The sequence below is a fragment of the Aythya ferina genome (genome assembly GCF_964211825.1).
Source record: "Aythya ferina genome assembly, chromosome: 26".
In the NCBI taxonomy this organism is placed as follows: domain Eukaryota; kingdom Metazoa; phylum Chordata; class Aves; order Anseriformes; family Anatidae; genus Aythya; species Aythya ferina.
Window position 1 is genome coordinate 5,921,469 of NC_140324.1, and position 18,912 is coordinate 5,940,380.

General features: G+C 70.2%; 2 protein-coding genes across 4 annotated transcripts; both read left to right on the forward strand.

Annotated features, from left to right (window-relative positions):
- The first annotated feature begins 209 nt into the window (after positions 1-209).
- On the forward strand, positions 210-5,170 carry CNN2 (calponin 2). Of its 2 annotated transcripts, XM_084499054.1 has the most exons (7): positions 211-361; positions 3,055-3,176; positions 3,451-3,517; positions 3,598-3,735; positions 3,844-3,960; positions 4,119-4,265; positions 4,362-5,170. In XM_084499054.1, exons 1-7 carry the CDS (start codon positions 299-301, stop codon positions 4,623-4,625), a joined length of 918 nt encoding a protein of 305 aa, XP_084355180.1. In that variant the 5' UTR covers positions 211-298; the 3' UTR covers positions 4,626-5,170. The 2 variants fall into 2 exon arrangements, with proteins under 2 accessions (XP_084355179.1, XP_084355180.1); XM_084499053.1 differs by having other exon boundaries at positions 210-361; positions 3,598-3,960.
- A 292-nt stretch (positions 5,171-5,462) lies between these two features.
- ABCA7 (ATP binding cassette subfamily A member 7) lies at positions 5,463-18,295 on the forward strand. Of its 2 annotated transcripts, XM_084499012.1 has the most exons (50): positions 5,464-5,735; positions 6,100-6,175; positions 6,290-6,383; positions 6,497-6,638; positions 6,720-6,969; positions 7,049-7,243; positions 7,332-7,412; positions 7,498-7,723; positions 7,822-7,961; positions 8,030-8,146; positions 8,231-8,410; positions 8,479-8,687; positions 8,788-8,964; positions 9,060-9,282; positions 9,390-9,611; positions 9,715-9,919; positions 10,000-10,116; positions 10,230-10,401; positions 10,592-10,723; positions 10,800-10,939; positions 11,036-11,173; positions 11,370-11,560; positions 11,681-11,753; positions 11,865-12,067; positions 12,195-12,243; positions 12,428-12,508; positions 12,772-12,789; positions 12,929-13,080; positions 13,165-13,289; positions 13,361-13,459; positions 13,562-13,757; positions 13,849-13,943; positions 14,213-14,245; positions 14,336-14,441; positions 14,530-14,604; positions 14,746-14,915; positions 14,983-15,160; positions 15,251-15,366; positions 15,508-15,652; positions 15,737-15,860; positions 15,975-16,104; positions 16,177-16,297; positions 16,411-16,473; positions 16,541-16,647; positions 16,910-17,051; positions 17,123-17,257; positions 17,339-17,442; positions 17,525-17,617; positions 17,695-17,938; positions 18,011-18,295. In XM_084499012.1, exons 2-50 carry the CDS (start codon positions 6,110-6,112, stop codon positions 18,149-18,151), a joined length of 6,735 nt encoding a protein of 2,244 aa, XP_084355138.1. In that variant the 5' UTR covers positions 5,464-5,735; positions 6,100-6,109; the 3' UTR covers positions 18,152-18,295. The 2 variants fall into 2 exon arrangements, with proteins under 2 accessions (XP_084355137.1, XP_084355138.1); XM_084499011.1 differs by lacking the exon at positions 12,772-12,789 and having other exon boundaries at positions 5,463-5,735; positions 11,370-11,753.
- The last annotated feature ends 617 nt before the right edge of the window (positions 18,296-18,912 follow it).

The window sequence follows — 18,912 nt, forward strand, 5'->3', positions numbered from 1 at the left end:
GGGGGGCGCACCCCGGCCCGCGGGGGTGTCCGCGCGTGTGCGGCTCCAAGCGCGGCCCCCCCGGCTCTGGGGACCCCCGGGACCCCCGGGACCCCCGGGGCTCGGTGTCGGGGTGCGCGGGACCCCCCCCCGCGATCCGGCCGCTCCTGCCCTTATTTGGGCATTTCGGCCCCGGCCAATCAGCGCGGGGGGGCCGGGCCCGACCCCCCCCCGCCCCGCCCGGACCCCCCCCGCCCCGCCCGGTCCCGCCCGGTGCCGCCGCTCCCCGCTCCGGTGCCCGCTCCGCTGCCGCCTCGCCATGAGCAGCTCCCAGTTCAACAAGGGGCCGTCCTACGGCCTCTCCGCCGAGGTCAAGAACCGGGTGAGCCTCGGGGGGGGACGAGGGGGCCCGGGACCACCGGGCGGCGGCGAGCGAGGGGACTCCGGGGTCACCGGGAACCGGGGCGGTTCGGTGCCGCGGGAGCGTCCCGGCTGCGCCCGGGGGTCCTGGAGAGCCGGGGGGGGACCCGGTGCCACCGGGGGGCGCAGGGCTGAGAAGTCCCGGGGGGGGGTCCCGACGCCACCGGGGGGCAGAGAGCCGGGGGGCCGGGAGGATGGAGAGCCCCGGGGCGCAGAGGGAGCGGGGTCCCGGTATGAGGGTGCCCTGACCCTGCCCGCGGGGTCCCGGGAGGGGTCTGGGAGGGACCCCGGGCCCCGGCTTCCCCCTGCAGAAGGGGCGGAAGGGGAAAGGGGAACCCGGTGCCTCCACCGGGGCTCTTCACTCCCGGCTGCACCCACCTGCCTCGGCGGGGCGGCACCGGGTGCCGGTGGCCAGCTCTGGGTGCCCCGGGCTCCCCTCATCCCCACCTCGCGCACAGGGGTCCTGCCCCAGGGGACGCAGAAGCCCCCTCCCCATCCCTGTGCACCCCTGCTCGGCTGGGCTCTGGGGGTGGCTGCAGCCCCTGCCCCATGCCGGGACGTGGTGGCAGCAACCGGTGGCACTGGGCTGTGCCCTGCCTGGTGAGCCGCAGGTTGGCCGTGGTTAACCAACCCCCCCGGGGCAGCAGGACCGTGGCTCCGGTGGCTGTGCCCTGCTCAGGACACGAGGGCAGCCCGCAGGGGCTGGGGCAGGCAGGGGAAGGGGCTGCGCACCGCATCCCAGGGCTCAGCCGGGTATGGCTGCGGGACCGGGACGCTGCTTGTGCTGGGCTCGTCTCCCCGTCCTCGCAGCGGATTTGTCTTTCATCACCGAGCGGGGACGGGCCCCTGCTTGCACCCGGTTTGTGCTCCACACGGGGCTGGTGGACACGTGCCGGAGCCTCGCCGGTGCCTGCTCCCGGGCGCTTCAGCTTGATTCAGCAAGACTGGAGCCAGTCGAACTGCCCCGCGCGCCTGCTGCAGGCTGACATCACCCCGCCAACCAGTCGAACCAGCGGCACCCTCCCGGCCACGCAAGCCCTCGCAGCCTGGGCCGTGATGGGATCTGATTTTGGGCTGGTCCCGCTACGAGACCGCTCCGAGGCTCCCCTGCTGCCTCCGCTGAGAGCCCTGTGTGCAGGGAGGTGGAAGGGAATTGGTGCTGGGAGCTCAGCTGGCCGGGAAGCGGGGTTTCCCCCGGCCGGCGCTCGCGTGATGCCGTGATCGTGGCCACAGTGTCCGGACTGTCCCTGTGCCCTGGCCGAGTCCAGCTTCCCCTTTGGGGCCGCAGCCCTCAGGCACGGCCGCTGTCTCCCCACGGAGCAGCACCGTGTCCATGCCTGGGACCCCTGGGGACCCAGCGCCAGTGTGGGGATGAGACCTGGGGGCTGCCAGGATTGTCCATCCCGAAGCTGCTCCCTGTGCAGGGGGAGGGCACCCCCAGGGCTGCAAGAAGGGAAACTGAGGCATGGGTGAGGTTTGGCCAGAGACTGCAGGGCTTGGGGTCCCCCCCGGTCCTGCCTGTACGTGGCTAGGTGTCTGGTGGAGCCTGGTGAGCGGCTTGGGGTCCCCTGCCACACCAGGGGTGGGGATGGAGCAGGCGTGGGTCCCGTGGGTGCACATGCTGAGCAGCCCTGCTGCCGTCCAGCCCCGCACAAAGGGGACAGGCGAGCCTCGTGGCAGACCCTGGGCGCTGGTTTGGCACAGGGAGGGCTGCGCTGGCTCCTCCCGGGCAGCGAAGGTGCTCGGGGCTTTCAGCCTCTCCCCCCCCGTGATGCCTTCTCCTTCCTGCCCCAAACCAGGGTGGGCTTCACTGTCCCTGCGGGCAGGGTCCGAGGCGATGTTGCCGGCCCGGGCAGCTGCTCTCGATTTGGGAGGAGGCGTCCGCATTCCTGGCATAGCCGCGGTGGCCGAGGAATCTGCGGCGGCGCGATGGGCCCGGCGGGAGGGAAGAGCATCGCGGGGTCGGTGACCGGGGCTGATTTCCCCATTCAGGGGCTGATTTCCCCATTCACCGGGGAGAAACAGGGCCTCGAGGGGGGCTGCTCCCCACGGCCCGTGTGGGCAGCTCTTCCTCTTCCCCTTCGAAAGCTGCAGCAGTCTCTGGGTGGCTGCGTGCGAGGCTCTGCGGGCTCGTGCTGGAAGCGGCCGTGCCCGATGGCAGCACCGCGTCGTGCCGCCAGGGATGGGGCTGGGGGCGGCCTGGCCTTGATCTCCCCCCAGATCATGCATGCAGACTGAGCCCAGCTGCTGGATGGGGATTTGGGCAGCTGGCACTGGGGGTGATGCTCTCCCTGTGATTTCTTCGCCCCCAACCCTGGCTCTTGGTCCCCGGGCGCACCGTGCCCACCCCGTGGGGCCCAGGGCCGGGCGCTGCTCTTGCTCTGCTCCCCCCCCTCCTCAGCGGTTTCTGTGCTGCTGAATCTGGGTTTCCTGCGCACCAGGAAATTGCAGCTGATCAAATATCCCGGGGCCGTCCAAACCCCGCCTCGGCGCTGTGGCGCCCGAGTGGCGGCTGGGGACCGGCCTCGTGCTGCCGCTGTCACCGCGGCCGGGGCTGGGCTCGGGGTTGGTACTGGGGAGCTGTCCCTGGTGGGGTTCGGGGTGCATGCAGGGACGGGCAGGGATGTGCCTGAGCAGCCCCTGCCACCCCGCCAGCTCGCCCAGAAGTACGACCCGCAGAAGGAGGCAGAGCTGCGGACGTGGATCGAGAGCGTCACCGGGCAGCAGATCGGGCCGGATTTCCAGAAGGGGCTGAAGGATGGAGTCATCCTCTGCGAGTGAGTCCCGCGGCACGCACGGGTGATGCCAGGTCCGGGGGACCCCTCTAGGGCAGGCTGGGTCCGGCCAAGCCTGCACCAACATCAGCCCGGGACGTGGTGGGAGAGGGGGGCACGGACCCGGGAGCTCCCTGGCACCGCGGGGGCTGTGGTGTTCCCCTGCTGGGGGTGGAACGGACACAGGGAGCCCCATGCGGTGTCAGTGCCTGGGCTATGGGGAGGGAGGAGCGGAGGGGACCCCCAGACCCCCCAGCTCACCACCACCTCCCTGCAGGCTGATGAACAAGCTGCAGCCCAACGCGGTGCGGAAGATCAACCGCTCGGCTCAGAACTGGCACCAGGTAGGCGCGAGCTGCCCCCGGCCGCCGCCGAGCCGCCGCGGTTCCCGCCGGGCCCTGACCGCTCTGTCCCCCCGCCGCAGCTCGAGAACCTCTCCAACTTCATCAAGGCCATGGCCAGCTACGGCATGAACCCCGTGGACCTCTTCGAAGCCAACGACCTGTTTGAGAGCGGGAACCTGACGCAGGTGCAGGTGTCGCTGCTGGCGCTGGCGGGCATGGTGAGAGCGCGGGGCCGAGGGACGGGACGGGGACACCGCGGGTGCAGCCCCCTGGAGGGTGGTCCGGGACCCCCTCCCCTCTCCTTCCTCGCCTCCTTTCCCCGGCAGGCCAAGACGAAGGGGTTGCAGAGCGGCGTGGACATCGGCGTCAAGTACTCGGAGAAGCAGCAGCGGAACTTCGACGAGGCCAAGATGAAGGCCGGGCAGTGCGTGATCGGGCTGCAGGTGGGCTGCCCCCGCGCCATGGCGAGCCCCCGGTGCCCACCGGCACGGCCGGGGGGCGTCCTGCGGTGTCCCCTCTGCCCACCCCGCAGGGGGACAGGGACAGGAACGGGGCCCCCGGGGGGGTGCGCCCGGCTCTCACCGAGCCCTTTTTGCACCAGATGGGCACCAACAAGTGCGCCAGCCAGTCGGGCATGACGGCCTACGGCACCCGGCGGCACCTCTACGACCCCAAGAACCAGATCCTGCCGCCCATGGACCACTCCACCATCAGCCTGCAGATGGGCACCAACAAGTGTGCCAGCCAGGTGGGGGGGGGGGGGGGGATGGACGGCGGTCCTGGGGTGGGGGGGCACACGGCCGGGGAGCCCCGCGCTGAGCCCCGCCGCCTCCATCCCCTCCAGGTGGGCATGACGGCGCCCGGCACCCGGCGGCACATCTACGACGCCAAGATGGGGCTGGAGAAGTGCGACAACTCCTCCATGTCCCTGCAGATGGGCTCCAACCAGGGCGCCAACCAGAGCGGGCAGGTCTTCGGGCTGGGCCGCCAGATCTACGACCCCAAGTACTGCCCGCAGGGCGCCCAGCCCGAGGGGGGCGACGCCGCCTGCGAGCCGGGCGCGGACCCCCCCGGGTACCACTACTACCGCCAGGAGGAGAGCTGCTGAGCGGGGCCGTCCCGCGCCCCCCCCCGCCGCCTCTCAGCATCATTCCCTCTTTTTTTTTTTTTTTTTTTATTTTTAACTATTTTCGTGTTAATTTTAAAAATGAATTATTTTTCCGAGTGGAGAAGCGACGCCGCCGGCGCTCGAGAAGGGGCTGGCGGTGCTGAGCCCCGGCACTGGGAGCAGCGCCCTGCCCGGAGCCCAAACTGGAAATTGATTTTTTTTTTATTGTTGGTTTTTGGAGAACTTTTGGGGACCAAGTGTCCCCCGCCTCCAGCCCAGCCTTGGGGGGGGGGGTCCCAGTGCCGCCAGGTACCCACAGCCTGGCTGCGCCCAGCCGCTGGCACAAAGCCACTGGTGGTGCTGGGAGCTACTGGGAGCTACTGGGAGCTGCCTGCGGCTGAGCCCCGCGGCCGCATCCTGCAGCGGGGGGGCTCGGGCTGTGGGCGGGGGGCTTCTTCCAGCCGCGGGGGGGTTTAATGCAGATGCTCTTATATTGAAAGGTGTTCTTTTTTATATAAATTAAAAACGAAAAAAAGAAAAAAAAAGCGTGTTTGAGTTCAGCCCCAGGTCGTGCTCCAGGGGCGCCGCTCGGGGTCGGGGCAGCCCCCCCGGGACCCCAGGGTGGGGCCCACCCCGAGCGTGGCCCCTTTAAGGCCGCTGCCCGTGACGTCACGCCGCGGTGCCTTTGTAGGGGAGCGGGGCGGGGCCTGAGGGGCCCTTAAAGGGGCCGCGCCACGAGACCGGCACCGGGGCGGGGGGGCTGCGAGCGGCACCGGCAGCGGCGGAGACAACGGCGGGGGCGGGGGGGGGGGGGCTGCGGCTTCGCGTCCTTCCCCTTTCCTCCTCCTCCTCCTCCTCCTCCTCCTCCTCTTTCTGCTCCCCCTCCTCCTGCTCCCCGCATCCCCCCCGTGCCTCAGTTTCCCCCGTCCCGGTTCGCGGCCGGTTTTTGGGGTGTGGGGGGGGGGTCAGACACGAACCCTTCCCCGCCCCCGCCGGCGCCCCCCGGGGCTCTGCGGGATGTCCCCGGCCGGCAGCCCCTGACCCCGTAATCCCCTAATCCCTTAATCCCGGCACCCCCCCGGGGGCCCCGCGGCGGCAGCGGGCGGGGAGGTGAGTGGGGGGGGGGGGAACGGCGAGGGGGGGGGACGGGAACCGCAGGGCCCGGCTGGGGAAACTGAGGCACGGGCAGCGCCGGGAGCCGGGGGGGTCGCGGGGCTCCGGGGGCTCCCCCCGAGGCTGCTCCCGGTGGGGCTGGGGTCTCCTGCCCGCCCCCAACGCGGTTTTGGCCCCCGGAGCGGAGATTTGGGGGTTGGGGCTGGAGCTGGGGGGGGGGCTCCTCCCCTCTGAGCCCTGGGGGAGCCGCACCGGGAGCCCCGGCACATCGCCAGGAGGCACCGGAGAGCCCGGGGCTGGGGCTGGGGGCTCGGGGCTGGGGGCTGGGGCTGGCGCCCACCCAGCGGCCGGCACCCTGCAGGACCCTCGCCATGGCCGTGGGCACCCAGCTGGGGCTGCTGCTCTGGAAGAACCTCGTCCACCGCCGGCGGCAGCGGGTGAGCATCGCCCCCGGCACGGGGCGGGGGGCTCCTGGGGGTGCTGGGTCTGATGGGGCTGGGGGCTACCCACCCCCCCACACACACACACACCCCCACCGCGGTGTCCCCCAGGTGCAGCTGGCCATCGAGCTCCTCTGGCCCCTGTTCCTCTTCGTCATCCTGATCGCGGTGCGGCAGTCCCACCCGCCCTTCCAGCAGCACCAGTGTGAGCATCCCCGGGGGGTACTGGGAAGAAGCGGCGGATGGGGGCCGGGGGCTCTCCCCCCTTTGGGTGTGTGGGTCTGGGGGCACCCGGAGCCACCCCTCTGCCTGCTGCAGGCCACTTCCCCAACAAGGCGCTGCCGTCGGCGGGGACCCTGCCCTGGCTGCAGGGCATCATCTGCAACGTGAACAACCCCTGCTTCCAGCACCCCACTCCCGGGGAGGCCCCCGGCGTGGTGGGCAACTTCAACGGCTCCATGTGAGCGGGGGGCCGGGGGGCCGGGTGCAAGGCAGGGCTGGGGGCTCCGCTCACCGTCACCCCCCCGGTGCGTGCCCGCAGCCTCTCCCGCCTGCTCGCCGAGGCCCGCCGGGTCGCGCTCCACGCCGAGGGGCAGCAGCTCCCGCAGCGCTTGGCCCAGCTCCTGCCCGCGCTGCGGGGTCTGGGGGCGCTGAGCACGGCCCCCCCGGCCCGGCCGCTGCGGGACCTGCTAAGGGAGGGCGAGACCTTGGAGCGCTTCCTCCGCACCAACGCGTCCCTGCCGCCCGCGCTGGTGGAGGAGCTGCTGGGGGCTCGGCTCAACCCGCGCGCTGTGAGTAGCGGCGCTGGGAGCTGGGGGTCTGGGGGGGTCCCCGCGCTGCCTGACCCTGCCCATCGCCCCCCACCCCCAGCTTTTCTCCAGGGGTGCCCCCACCCCGCTGGAGGCCGTGGTCTGCAATGGCTCGGAGCTGGGCGCCTTCCTCGAGGGGCGCGACGCCGCCGGCACACGGCGCCTGCAGCGAGGGCTGTGCGCCCTGCCCGGCCCCACGCTGCGTGCCCTGGGGGTCGCCGTCCTCTCGCAGCTGGACCTGCCCCGGCTGCTGGCGGTGAGTCCGGGCTGGGGGGCGCGGGACAGGGACCCCCCCCCGACCTAGAGCAGCCGTGAGCCGCGATCCCCGCACCCTCATCCTGCAGGAGAGGCTGAGCTCGGAGGCAGACGGCGCCGTGGGAGCCCTGGGTCCCTTCCTGCGGGGCGCTGAGTCCCTGCTGCGGGAGGTACCGAACACAGCCCCCCCCGGTGCCCCCACATCCCGGCCCCCTAGCCTGGGGCTCGCCCGCAGCCCCCTCCCGCTCTCCCCAGGTCTCCTCCATGGGCAGCGTGGCCGAGCTGCGGCACGAGGTCAGGGCGCTGCGGGGCGCAGGCACCTCGGGTGCCTTCGGGGCGCTGTCACGCATCGCCTGCGGGCACTCCGAGGGCGGTGGGCTCAGGGTCCCCTCCCTCAACTGGTACGAGGACAACGATGTCAAGGCCTTCCTGGACCGTGGCGGCTCCGAGCGGGGCGCGGGGACCCCGGACAACGGCAGCAGTGAGCGGGGCTGCGGCGGGGCTCGGGCAGGGACCCTCGGGGCTGCCCCGGGGGTGGGTGGCGGGGGCAGCGCGGGGGCTGAGCGCTGCGCCCCCCAGGTCCGTTCTGCAGGGAGCTGATCCGCAGCCTGGAGGCCAGCCCGCTGTCGCAGCTCTTCTGGCGGGGCATCAAGCCCCTCTTTGTGGGCAAGATCCTGTACACGCCGCCCGGCCCCGCCACCGACAGCATCATGGCCGAGGTGAGCAGGGTGCCGTGCTGGGGGGGGTGGCACCCACACGGCCCCCCCTGACCCTGTGTCCTGTGCAGGTGAACCGCACCTTCCAGGAGCTGGCGGCGCTGCGGGATGCAGCGGGTGCCTGGCTGGAGCTGGGACCCCAAATCCGCGCCTTCCTCAACAGCAGCCTGGAGCTGCAGGTGCTGCGGGTGCGTACCCAAAAAGCAGGGGCTGCGGGCAGCTCGGGACCCCGGCCGGGGCTGGGTGCGAGGCCGTGCCCTGACTTTTCACAGGAGCTGCTGTTGGCGCCGGGGATGGCCCCGCTCCTGGAGGGGATCCTCAACGGCACCTCCTGGACCGCGTCGGCGCTGGCCCGGTTCCTGGCGGGGCCGGCGGCGGGGCCGGGGCTCAGCTGGCAGCAGGCACTGGATGAAGCTGACGGGGTGGTGGGCACGGTGTCACAGCTCCTGGAGGTGCGTGCCGCCCCGCCGGCCCCACACACCGGCTGCCCGCACCCTGCTGAGCCTCTGTCCGCCCGCAGTGCATCCGCGTGGACAAGATCGAGGCGGTGGCCACCGAGGAGCAGCTGGTGGCCCGCGCCCTGGAGCTGCTGGAGGAGCGGCAGTTCTGGGCCGCCGTCGTCTTCCAGCCCCCCCTGAGCACCTCGGCCACGGCGCTGCCCCCCCACGTGCGCTACAAGATCCGCATGGACATCGACGATGTCACCAGGACCAACAAGATCAAGGACAGGTCTGGGGACACGCGCCCTGCCCGTGCCTGTGCCCCCCCCCCGGGTCAGGGGCGTCCCCTGTTCCCCCCCACCCATTCCCATCACGCTGCTCTGCCCCAGGTTTTGGGACCCCGGCCCCGCAGCCGACCCCTTCAGCGACCTGCGCTACGTCTGGGGCGGCTTCGTCTACGTGCAGGACCTGGTGGAGCAGGCGGTGGTGCGGGTGCAGAGCGGGGCGGCGCCGCGGACAGGGGTCTACGTGCAGCAGATGCCCTACCCCTGCTACGTGGACGACGTGTGAGTGGGCGGCGGGGGCACCCCCGGCACCGCGGGACCCCCACCCCCCGAGCCAGCCGCCCTCAGCACCGCGGGGCCGCCGCCGTCTCCCCCAGGTTCCTGCGGGTGCTGAACCGCTCGCTGCCCCTCTTCATGACGCTGGCCTGGATCTACTCGGTGGCCATGATCATCAAGGGGGTGGTGCACGAGAAGGAGGCGCGGCTCAAGGAGACCATGAAGGCCATGGGGCTGAGCAGCGGGATCCTCTGGCTCAGCTGGTTCCTCAGCAGCTTCATCCCCTTCCTCCTCAGCTCTGCCCTCCTCGTCCTCATCCTCAAGGCAGGCCGCGGGGCTGGGACGCGAGGGACGGCTGAGTGCTGGGAGCCAGCCCCGGGGGGGGGCTCGGTGGGCTCCAACTGGAATCAAATCGTGAGCTCGATTCGCAGCTGGGGAACATCCTGCCCTACAGCGACCCGGCCGTCGTCTTCCTCTTCCTCGGCACCTTCTCGGTGGCCACCATCTGCCAGTGCTTCCTCATCAGCACCTTCTTCCTCCGCGCCAACCTGGCCTCGGCCTGCGGCGGCATCGTCTACTTCTCCCTCTACCTGCCCTACGTGCTGTGCGTGGCCTGGCGCGACCACGTCACCTTCCCGCTGCGCGTCCTCGTGGTGAGCGGCCCCGGCCCCCTTGCCCCCCCGGGTGTGGGGTCTGGGGGCTCAGGAGCCCCCGGCCGGGGGCTTTCCACCCACGGCGCCGTCCCTGCCACCGCAGAGCCTGCTGTCACCCGTGGCCTTCGGCTTCGGCTGCGAGTACTTCTCGCTGTACGAGGAGCAGGGGGTGGGCATCCAGTGGCACAACCTGGCCGTCAGCCCGGTGCCCGGAGACCCCTACAGCTTTGCCACGGCCGTGGGGCTGCTGCTGCTGGACGCTGGGCTCTATGGGCTGGCCACCTGGTACATCGAGGGTGTCTTCCCCGGTGAGCGCGGAGCCCCCAGCCCCTCACAGCCCATGTGCAACCCCAGCCCCGCTCAGCCCCGCTGTCCCTGCCCGTGTCAGGTCAGTACGGGGTCCCCAAGCCCTGGAATTTCCCCTTCCTGAAGAGCTACTGGTTTGGAGAGCCGCCCTCGGCCGGGCACCCCCCGTTTCCCACCGATCCCCTCACTGCACCACAAGGTGAGCCCCTGCCCCCCCCCCAGGGCAGCCTGGCTGGGGTGGGAGCCCCACCACGAGGGGTCCTGCCCCGCCGTGAGGGGTCCTTCTGGCCCTGACCCTCCGGTGGCTCCCAGTGCTGGTGGAGGAGCCGCCTGCCCAGCTGCAGCCCGGGGTCTCCATCCGCAACCTGGTGAAGATTTACCGCAGCAGCAACCGCGTGGCCGTCAACGGGCTGAGCCTGGACTTCTACGAGGGCCAGATCACCTCCTTCCTGGGCCACAACGGGGCCGGCAAGACCACCACCATGTGAGCCGGGGGACCAGGAGCTGCGCCACCCACCCCAGGGATGGGAGCTGAGCCCCAGCGCTGGCCCCGTCCCATCCCCTCTGCCCCCATCTGGGTCCCCATGAGCATGGTCTCGGAGCACCCCATGTGGGATGGGGCGAGCTGTCCCTGCGCCTGTCACCCCTCCCTTGTGCCCCCCACCCCTCTCCAGGTCCATCCTGACCGGCCTCCTGCCCCCCACCTCCGGCACTGCCTACGTGCTGGGCTGGGACATCCGCTGCGACATCGACAGCATCCGCAAAACCCTGGGGATGTGCCCGCAGCACAACGTGCTCTTTGACATGTAGGCAGGGCAGGGCAGGGCTTTTGGGGGGGGCTGGCACAGCGGGACCCCCCGGTGACCCCCCCCTGCCCCGCAGCATGACGGTGGAGGAGCACATCTGGTTCTACGGGCGGCTGAAGGGGCTGGCGGAGGAGCAGGTGAAGGCGGAGATGGAGCAGCTGCTGCGGGACACGGGGCTGCCCCACAAGCGCCATGAGCAGACCAGGAACCTCTCGGGTGCGTGGGGCAGGGCTGTGTCCCCCCCTCGGTGGTGGTGACACCGTGGCCCCAGCCATCCCCAATGTCCCCAACGCCATCCATGCCGCCCCGCAGGGGGGATGCAGCGCAAGCTCTCGGTGGCCATCGCCTTCGTGGGCGGCTCCAGGGTGGTCGTCCTGGACGAGCCCACGGCCGGCGTCGACCCCTACTCGCGCCGCAGCATCTGGGAGCTGCTGCTCAAGTACCGCAAGGGTGAGGGCAGGGTATGGGGCTGGGGACCCCAAAGGGGACCCAGCAGGGGACCCCGCTTTCCCCTTTGTGCACGTGAGCCCCCAGACCCCAAGGAACAGGAGCAGGGTGCGGGGGGAGCGCGCTGTGGAGCGAGGGGACGTGGGGAGACGCTCGTGGCAAGGGTCCCGCGGCCAGCAGCGTGGCTGTGCCCCCCCAGGCCGCACCATTGTCCTCTCCACGCACTACATGGACGAGGCGGAGCTGCTGGGGGACCGCATCGCCATCATCGCGCAGGGCCGGCTCCGCTGCTGCGGGTCCCCGCTCTTCCTCAAGGCCAGGCTGGGCACCGGCTACTACCTCACCCTGGTGAAGCGGGAGCGGGCTGAGCCTGGCAGCACCCCCAAAAAGGTGGATCCCGCGGCCCCTCCGAGACAAAAGGGTGCCCGGTGCCTCCCTGCCCGGCTCTCAGGGCCCCGAGCCCTGGGTTTGCCGCGTCCTGCTCCACGCTCCGCCTGCCTTTCCCTGCAGAGCAGCAGCGGCTCGGAGCGCAGCGGTGACACCGGGCTGGGCAGCGAGCAGGACAGCGAGGCCAGCACCGTGGGTAGGGTCCCCATCCTGCCCGGGCACCCCTGGGTGCTCCGTGCCCAGCAGAGCCCCTCCCCAGGGTGCACCAGCTCTGTCCCCGGGTCCCAGCCCTCCCTGTCCCCCCCAGATGTGCCCCAGCTCTCGGCACTGATCCAGAAGCTGGTCCTCGGCTCCCGGCTGGTGGAAGACGTCGGGCACGAGGTGCTCTTCGTGCTGCCCTACAGCGGGGCCAAGGACGGGGCCTTTGGGGAGCTCTTCCAGGAGCTGGACGCCCGCCTGGGCGAGTTGGGCATCTCCGGCTACGGCATCTCGGACACCACGCTGGAGGAGGTACCGCAGGAGCTGCCGGATGGGGTGCCCGTGGCACTGGGGTGCCCACCCTGCCCAGCAGGGTCTGCGCTGCTGGGGAGGGGGCGCCTGCTGCCGTGCTGGGTGCCAGCCCCTTGCCCTCTCTCAGATCTTCCTGAAGGTGGCCGAGGACACTGGGGTGGATGGTGACAGGACAGGTAAAGCGCCTTGGTGCTGGCTGGAACCAGGCTTCGGGACAGCGGGGTGCAGGTGGGGGGATGATGGAGTGAGCGCTGTGCCCGTGGGAGCAGGGGGTGCCTGCCCGGAGCACCCATGGGTGCAGGGAGGTGCCAGAGGCTGGGGCCCCCGTCCCGCCCTGATGCTCTGACCCTGTTTTATCAGGCACCAGGAGAACATCCCAGCCAGGGCGAGCAGCAGGCACCGGCGAGGAGGGGGACAGCGGAACGGCCGATGGGGAGCTGGGTAAAAGGGGGGAGCTGAGGGCCCCCGAGCTGCCCAGCCCCTGCTGCTGGGTGCCCCCCCTGCACCCCTAGGGCTGGGGCAAGGACCCCGGCACGCGGCCACCGGTGCAGGCAGGGGTGGGTGGAGGATCAGGGGGTGCATCGGGGGATGTACCCAGGCCCCTTCTCCTGGGGTCAGAGAGAGCTCTGCGTGGGGATCTGGGGGGCAGGGGGCCCGCAGTAGCCATCGTGGCTCTAGCCCTTTCCTCTCTCCTTCACGCTGAGCCCAAGGAGCCCGGAGAGGTAGGAGCTGGGGGGCTGGGGGCTCCCCTGCATGCACGGGGACGTCCCTGCCGGCAAACCGTGCCCCCCCGCGCCTGGGCTGAGCCCCTGCCCCTCGCTGCTGGGGGGCCAGGGCAGGACCCGTGTGTACCCCTTGCAGCAGAGGAGCCGCAGGAGACCGACCTGCTGCGTGGCACGGCCGAGGGCGGCCACCGGCTGCAGGGCTGGGCGCTCACCCGCCAGCAGCTCCGCGCCCTCTTCACCAAGAGGCTGCTCCACGCCCGACGCAGCACCCGGGGATTCTTTGCGCAGGTACGGCCGGAGGGAGCCCCCCGTGATGGGGTGGGAAGGTGCGGGGAAAGCCCTGACCCCCCCCATCCTATCCCGGCCCCGCAGATCGTCCTGCCCGCCGTCTTCGTCTGCATCGCGCTGCTCTTCAGCCTCATCGTGCCGCCCTTCGGGAAGTACCCGCCGCTGCGCCTCGAGCCCTGGATGTACGGGCAGCAGTTCACCTTCTTCAGGTGCGTTCCCACACCCCCTATCCCCCCTCCCACCTCCCCAAGATGCTGTCTCACACCTCCACCCCTTGCAGCGATGATGCCCCGGGGGACCCCGACACAGCTCGGCTGCTGGGTGCCCTCCTGGCCGAGCCGGGCTTTGGCACCAAGTGCATGAAGGAGGCGGCGGAGGCGTGAGTGGGGGCACGGGGCTGGGATGGGGCTCGGCCTCAGGGCCCCCCGCTTGTGCCAAGCTCCTGATGGGGGTCCCTGTCCCCACGGTGCCTGGCGAGCAGGACGGGGCCGTGCCCACCGGCGTCCCACCCCGACGGCTTCTGGCAGCCCCCGGCCCCCCCGGCCGTGCTGGAGGTGTTGCAGCGTGGGAACTGGACGCGGGCTGAGCCGTCCCCCCCGTGCCAGTGCAGCGGGCCGGGGGCGCGCAGGATGCTGCCCGAGTGCCCCCCTGCAGCCGGAGGGCTCCCCCCGCCACAGGTAACCCATGGGTGCTGGTGGTGCTCTGGGGGGGGTGGCAGTGGGGCCGTGTGTCCATCCATCCATCCGTCCGTCTGTGTGTCCCCGGCAGGTGCAGAGGGGCACGGGTGACATCCTGCTGAACCTGACGGGCAGGAACATCTCCGACTACCTGGTGAAAACCTACCCCCAGCTCATCCGCCAAGGGTGGGTGCTGGGGACGGAGCCGTGCTGTGTGCGGGGACACTGTGGGAACAAGCGAGCCTTTGGGACGGGCTGTGACCCCAGGGGGAGCAGGGTGGGATGCTGGGGACCAAGCCTAGCCCCGGCTGGCCCTACCTGCGGGGTGTCCCAGCTGGTGGCAGTGAGGACACCTGGGGATGGAGGGGGACAGCGATCCGGCTTGTGGCTGGGCTGTGACACCTCGCTGCAGCCCCTCCTCACTCATGTGCCTTCCCCTGCCCCATTTCTTCCAGGCTGAAAACCAAGAAGTGGGTGAATGAGCAGAGGTGAGGCTGGGGAGGGGCTGGGAGGCGGAGGGGGTGGCCGTGGGATGCCGGGGGTCATTTGGAAGCTCCCGGTTCTCCCCATGCGCCCAGGTACGGCGGCTTTTCCCTGGGTGCTGGCGGCTCCCAGCTCCTGCCGTCGGCAGAGGAGGTGGACAGGGCGGTGCAGGGGCTGCGGGCACTCTTCAACATCACCCAGGTGTGGTCAGGGTCTCTAGTTTGGGGTCTGTGCCCGCCCTGGGTGGGCTCTGGCACGAGCCTGCTCCTCACCCCTCATCCTGCCCCAGGGCAGCCCCGCAGACCGGCTCCTGGGCAACCTGAGCCGCTTCTTCGAGGGCTTGGACGCTCGCAGGAACATCAAGGTGAGCCCCGGCCACAAAACCCGAGGGGACCCCGGGGCTGGGAGCCAGCGGGACCCGCAGCACCCGGCCAGACCCCCGGGCTGGCGGAGGGGAGCTGATGGAGACCCTGCTCCGAGCTCACTGGGTGCCCCTGGGCTGTAGGTCTGGTTCAACAACAAGGGCTGGCACGCCGTGGTCTCCTTCCTCAACGTGGCCAGCAACGCGCTGCTGCGGGCACGGCTGCCCACGGGCGCCGACCCCGCGCTCTACGGCATCACGGCCACCAACCACCCCCTCAACCTCACCAAGGAGCAGCTCTCAGAGGCCGCCCTGTGAGTGCCAGGCCTGGGGGTCCCGCGGGGCACCCTGCTGCTCTCTAACCCTGCTGCCCCATGGCAGGATGGCCACCTCGGTGGACGTGCTGGTCTCCATCTGCGTCATCTTCGCCATGTCCTTCGTGCCGGCCAGCTTCGTGCTCTTCCTCATCGAGGAGCGGGTCAGCAAGGGCAAGCACCTGCAATTCGTCAGCGGGATGAAGCCCCTCACCTACTGGCTGGGCAACTTCGCCTGGGACATGGTGGGATGGGGGCCAGGAGGGGCAGGCGTGCGGCTCCCAAGGGGCCAGACCTTCTTCTTCATCCCCTCCTGGGTTTCTCTGTGCCCGCAGTGCAACTACCTGGTCCCCGCGCTGCTGGTGGTCCTCATCTTCCTCTGCTTCCAGCAGAAAGCCTACGTGTCCCCAGCCAACCTGCCCGCCCTGGTCCTGCTGCTGCTGCTCTACGGGTGAAGGGCCGGCGGAGACGGGCACTGGGATGAAGCCCACCCGTGGGCCAAACCCTGGCACGGGGCAGGGGGAGCCCTGGGGGCTGGGGAGCGCCCCTGGGGGGGCCGTCGTCCTCAGCCCCTCTTCCTCTGCCCCTGCAGCTGGTCCATCACCCCCCTGATGTACCCGGCCTCCTTCCTCTTCAGCATCCCCAGCACTGCCTACGTGGCCCTGACGTGCATCAACCTCTTCATCGGCATCAACGGCAGCGTGGCCACCTTCGTGCTGGAGCTCTTTGTGGACCAGGTGAGCCCCCAGACCCGTCCCGTCCCCCCCCGGGGCCGGCTGGCACCGCCGGCTCCCCCCACTCCTGTCCTCGCTGCCCCGCAGAAGCTCAACGACATCAACCGCGTCCTGAAGAAGGTTTTCCTCGTCTTCCCCCACTTCTGCCTGGGCCGAGGCCTCATCGACATGGTGAAGAACCAGGCCATGGCCGACGCCTTCGAGAGGTTCGGTGAGTCTGGGGGCGCTGGGGCTGCCCCCCCTGCCCAACGCCCCGCCAGGGTGGGCAGCCCCTTGCGGTGCCCCCCCCCCCCCGTCCTGCAGCCCCTTTCCCCTCCTCTCGCAGGGGACAAGCGCTTCGTGTCCCCCCTGTGCTGGGAGCTGGCAGGGAAGAACATGTTTGCCATGGCCATTGAGGGCGTCATCTTCTTCCTCTTCACCCTCCTGCTGCAATACCGCTTCTTCCTGCAGCTCCGGTGAGGGTCTGATGGGGGCAACAGGGGGTGGCTGGGAGGGTCCTGGAAGTGCCCCGCCGCTGTCACCCCCAGGCCCCGGGCTCTGCAGCTGCCCCCGCTGGGGGACGAGGACCAGGACGTGGCCCAGGAGCGGGTGAGGGTGGGCAGTTCCCCACGGCACGGCGCCGTCCTGCTGCTGAAGGACCTGACCAAGGTGCGTGGCCGGGGCTGGAGCCTCTCCCGGAGCCCCCGGTGCCCTTGGAGGGACAGTGGGACGTGTCCCGTGGGCAGGGGACGCTGTGCATGTGGTGACCCCCTCGCCCACAGGTGTACCGGCACCGGCGGGCTCCGGCGGTGGACCGGCTGTGCCTGGCCATCCCGGCCGGGGAGGTGGGTGCTGGCGGCACCGCGGGCTGCGGCGGCACCGGGGCTGCTGCTGACCCCACGCCCTCCCCAGTGCTTCGGCCTCCTGGGGGTGAACGGCGCCGGGAAGACGTCCACCTTCAAGATGCTGACGGGGGACACGGAGGTGACGCTGGGGGAGGCCTGGCTGAAAGGGCACAGGTGGGAGTGTGCGTGCCTTCATCCCCTCCACACCGTGCTCACGCTTGCTCTCATCCCGCAGCCTTCTTTTGCTCCTCTTCGTGCTCATCCCTGCAGCGTGCTCATCCCTAACCTGCGGCACGCTCAGCCTTATCGCTGTCCCTGCGGCTTGTCCTCTGTCCCTGCAGCTCGTCCTCTGTCCCCGCAGCTCGTCCTCTGTCCCCGCAGCTCGTCCTCTGTCCCCGCAGCGTGCTCACCCTGTCCCTCGCCCCTCGTCCCGCAGCGTGCTGACCGACCTGCAGTCCGTCCACCAGAACATGGGCTACTGCCCGCAGTTCGATGCCATCACGGACCTGCTCACAGGCCGGGAGCACCTGGAGTTCTACAGCCGCCTGCGTGGCGTGCCGGAGGAGGAGATCCCCAGGGTACGGCCCGTGCCCCAGCCCTCCCTAACCCCTCCCTGGCCCCCTGCTCAGCCCCTCCGTGCCCTCCCCAGGTGGCTCAGTGGGGCATCGCCAAGCTGGGGCTGGAGCCGCACGCGGACCGGCCGGCGGGCAAGTACAGCGGGGGCAACAAGCGCAAGCTGTCCACAGCCATCGCCCTCATTGGCTGCCCCCCCGTCATCTTCCTGGTCAGTGGGGACAGTGGGGGGGGGGTCTGGTGGCCATGGGACGGGATCTGGCCCTGCCCGGGGCTGACAGCACCCTTGCAGGATGAGCCCACGACGGGGATGGACCCGGGTGCCCGGCGGTTCCTATGGGACTGCATCCTCAGCCTGGTCAAGGAGGGCAGGTCCGTGGTGCTCACGTCCCACAGGTGAGACGAGGCAGGTCCCATGGGGGGGGGGTCCCAGGGGTTCCCCCCAGTGCCTCACACCTCCCTCTGTCCCTTTTTGCAGCATGGAGGAGTGCGAGGCGCTGTGCACCAGGATGGCCATCATGGTCAACGGCCGCTTCCGCTGCCTGGGCAGCGTCCAGCACCTCAAGAACAGGTACGGGGGGCTGAGGGGGCGCCCCCGCCGTGGTGCCGGGAGGGGTCCCTGCAGCTCCGTCCCCGTCTCCAACACAGGTTTGGGGACGGCTACACGGTGGTGGTGCGGGTGGGAGGCCCCGGGGCTGCGCCGGGGCCTGTGGAGGGCCTGATGCAGCGCTGCGTGCCCGGCGCGGTGCTGCAGGAGCGGCACGGGGGCACCCTGCACTACCGCCTGCCCTCCCGCTCCTGCTCCCTGGCCAACATCTTCAGCGTCCTGGCGGCCCACCGCGGCCCCTGCCGCATCCAGGACTACTCCGTGTCCCAGACCACCCTCGACCAGGTGATGGAGGAGGACAAGGGGACGGGGTGGGGGGCAGGGGGGTCGCAGCCCCTCACCCTCCCGTCCCCGCAGGTCTTCGTGCGCTTCGCCAGGGAGCAGGGCGATGGGGACGCCGAGGGGGACGTGGACCCTGGGCAGGACTCGGCCGCGGTGCCCGGCCCGGGGCTGGCGGCGTTCCTGGAGGACAAGGGCTCCCAGGAGAGCGCGGTCTGAGCGGGGGCTGTGCCTGCGGCCCCCTCCCCAGCTGTGAGGGGCCGGGACTGCTGAGGGGCCCTGACCCCCCCGGGCTGGGTGCTGGGCTGGCCCTGGCATCCCGGCTGGTTTTTTTTTCTGTTCATGCTGCTGTGCAATAGCGAGTTAAATAAATTAAATAAATCGAATAAATTAAATAAATCGAATAAATTTTAAAAAATGAATCAATTGAATAAATTAAATAATGAATAAATTGAACAAATTGAATGAAATGAGGGCTGGGGGTGGCTGCTGTGCGGATCGGTGGGGGCCCAAAAATATGGAACGCTTCACGAATTTGCGTGTCATCCTTGCGCAGGGGCCATGCTAATCTTCTCTGTATCGTTCCAATTTTAGTATATGTGCTGCCGAAGCGAGCACGATCCTCGCTTCCCCCGCAGCCCTATTTAAACCTCCTTCATTTTATAACTTTCAGAACACAGCGAGTTCTTTTCCTCAGTGCTCACACCCCTATCCTTATAAACTCACTCTCCGAGCGCCACTACGCCTTACTTTTCATCCCAACCTGTTTATTTCCTCCTAATTTTTGTCTTTTTGGGGGCTGAGCCCCCCTGAACTCAGCCGGCCGCGCGCGGTGCATGCCGGGAGGGAGCGATTCATTTACATACGAGGGGCGGAGCCTGCCGCGGTCCGCCACCGTCCCAGCATCCCCTGCGCGCAGGGCCGGCGGGGGGAAGATGGCGGCGGGGCGCTGAGGGGCGGCGGGGCCGCGCGGAGGAGGA

What these genes read in the sequence shown, in the direction of transcription:
- CNN2 (XM_084499053.1), top strand. Translation starts at nt 299, where the DNA reads ATGAGCAGCTCCCAGTTCAACAAGGGGCCGTCCTACGGCCTCTCCGCC. An exon ending in GATGGAGTCATCCTCTGCGA is followed by an intron (nt 3,177 to 3,450) that starts GTGAGTCCCGCG and finishes ACCTCCCTGCAG; the next exon opens with GCTGATGAACAAGCTGCAGC. An exon ending in CCAACAAGTGTGCCAGCCAG is followed by an intron (nt 4,266 to 4,361) that starts GTGGGGGGGGGG and finishes CATCCCCTCCAG; the next exon opens with GTGGGCATGACGGCGCCCGG.
- ABCA7 (XM_084499011.1), top strand. Translation starts at nt 6,110, where the DNA reads ATGGCCGTGGGCACCCAGCTGGGGCTGCTGCTCTGGAAGAACCTCGTC. An exon ending in TCCCGCTGCGCGTCCTCGTG is followed by an intron (nt 9,612 to 9,714) that starts GTGAGCGGCCCC and finishes CTGCCACCGCAG; the next exon opens with AGCCTGCTGTCACCCGTGGC. An exon ending in CCCCAGCTCATCCGCCAAGG is followed by an intron (nt 13,944 to 14,212) that starts GTGGGTGCTGGG and finishes CATTTCTTCCAG; the next exon opens with GCTGAAAACCAAGAAGTGGG.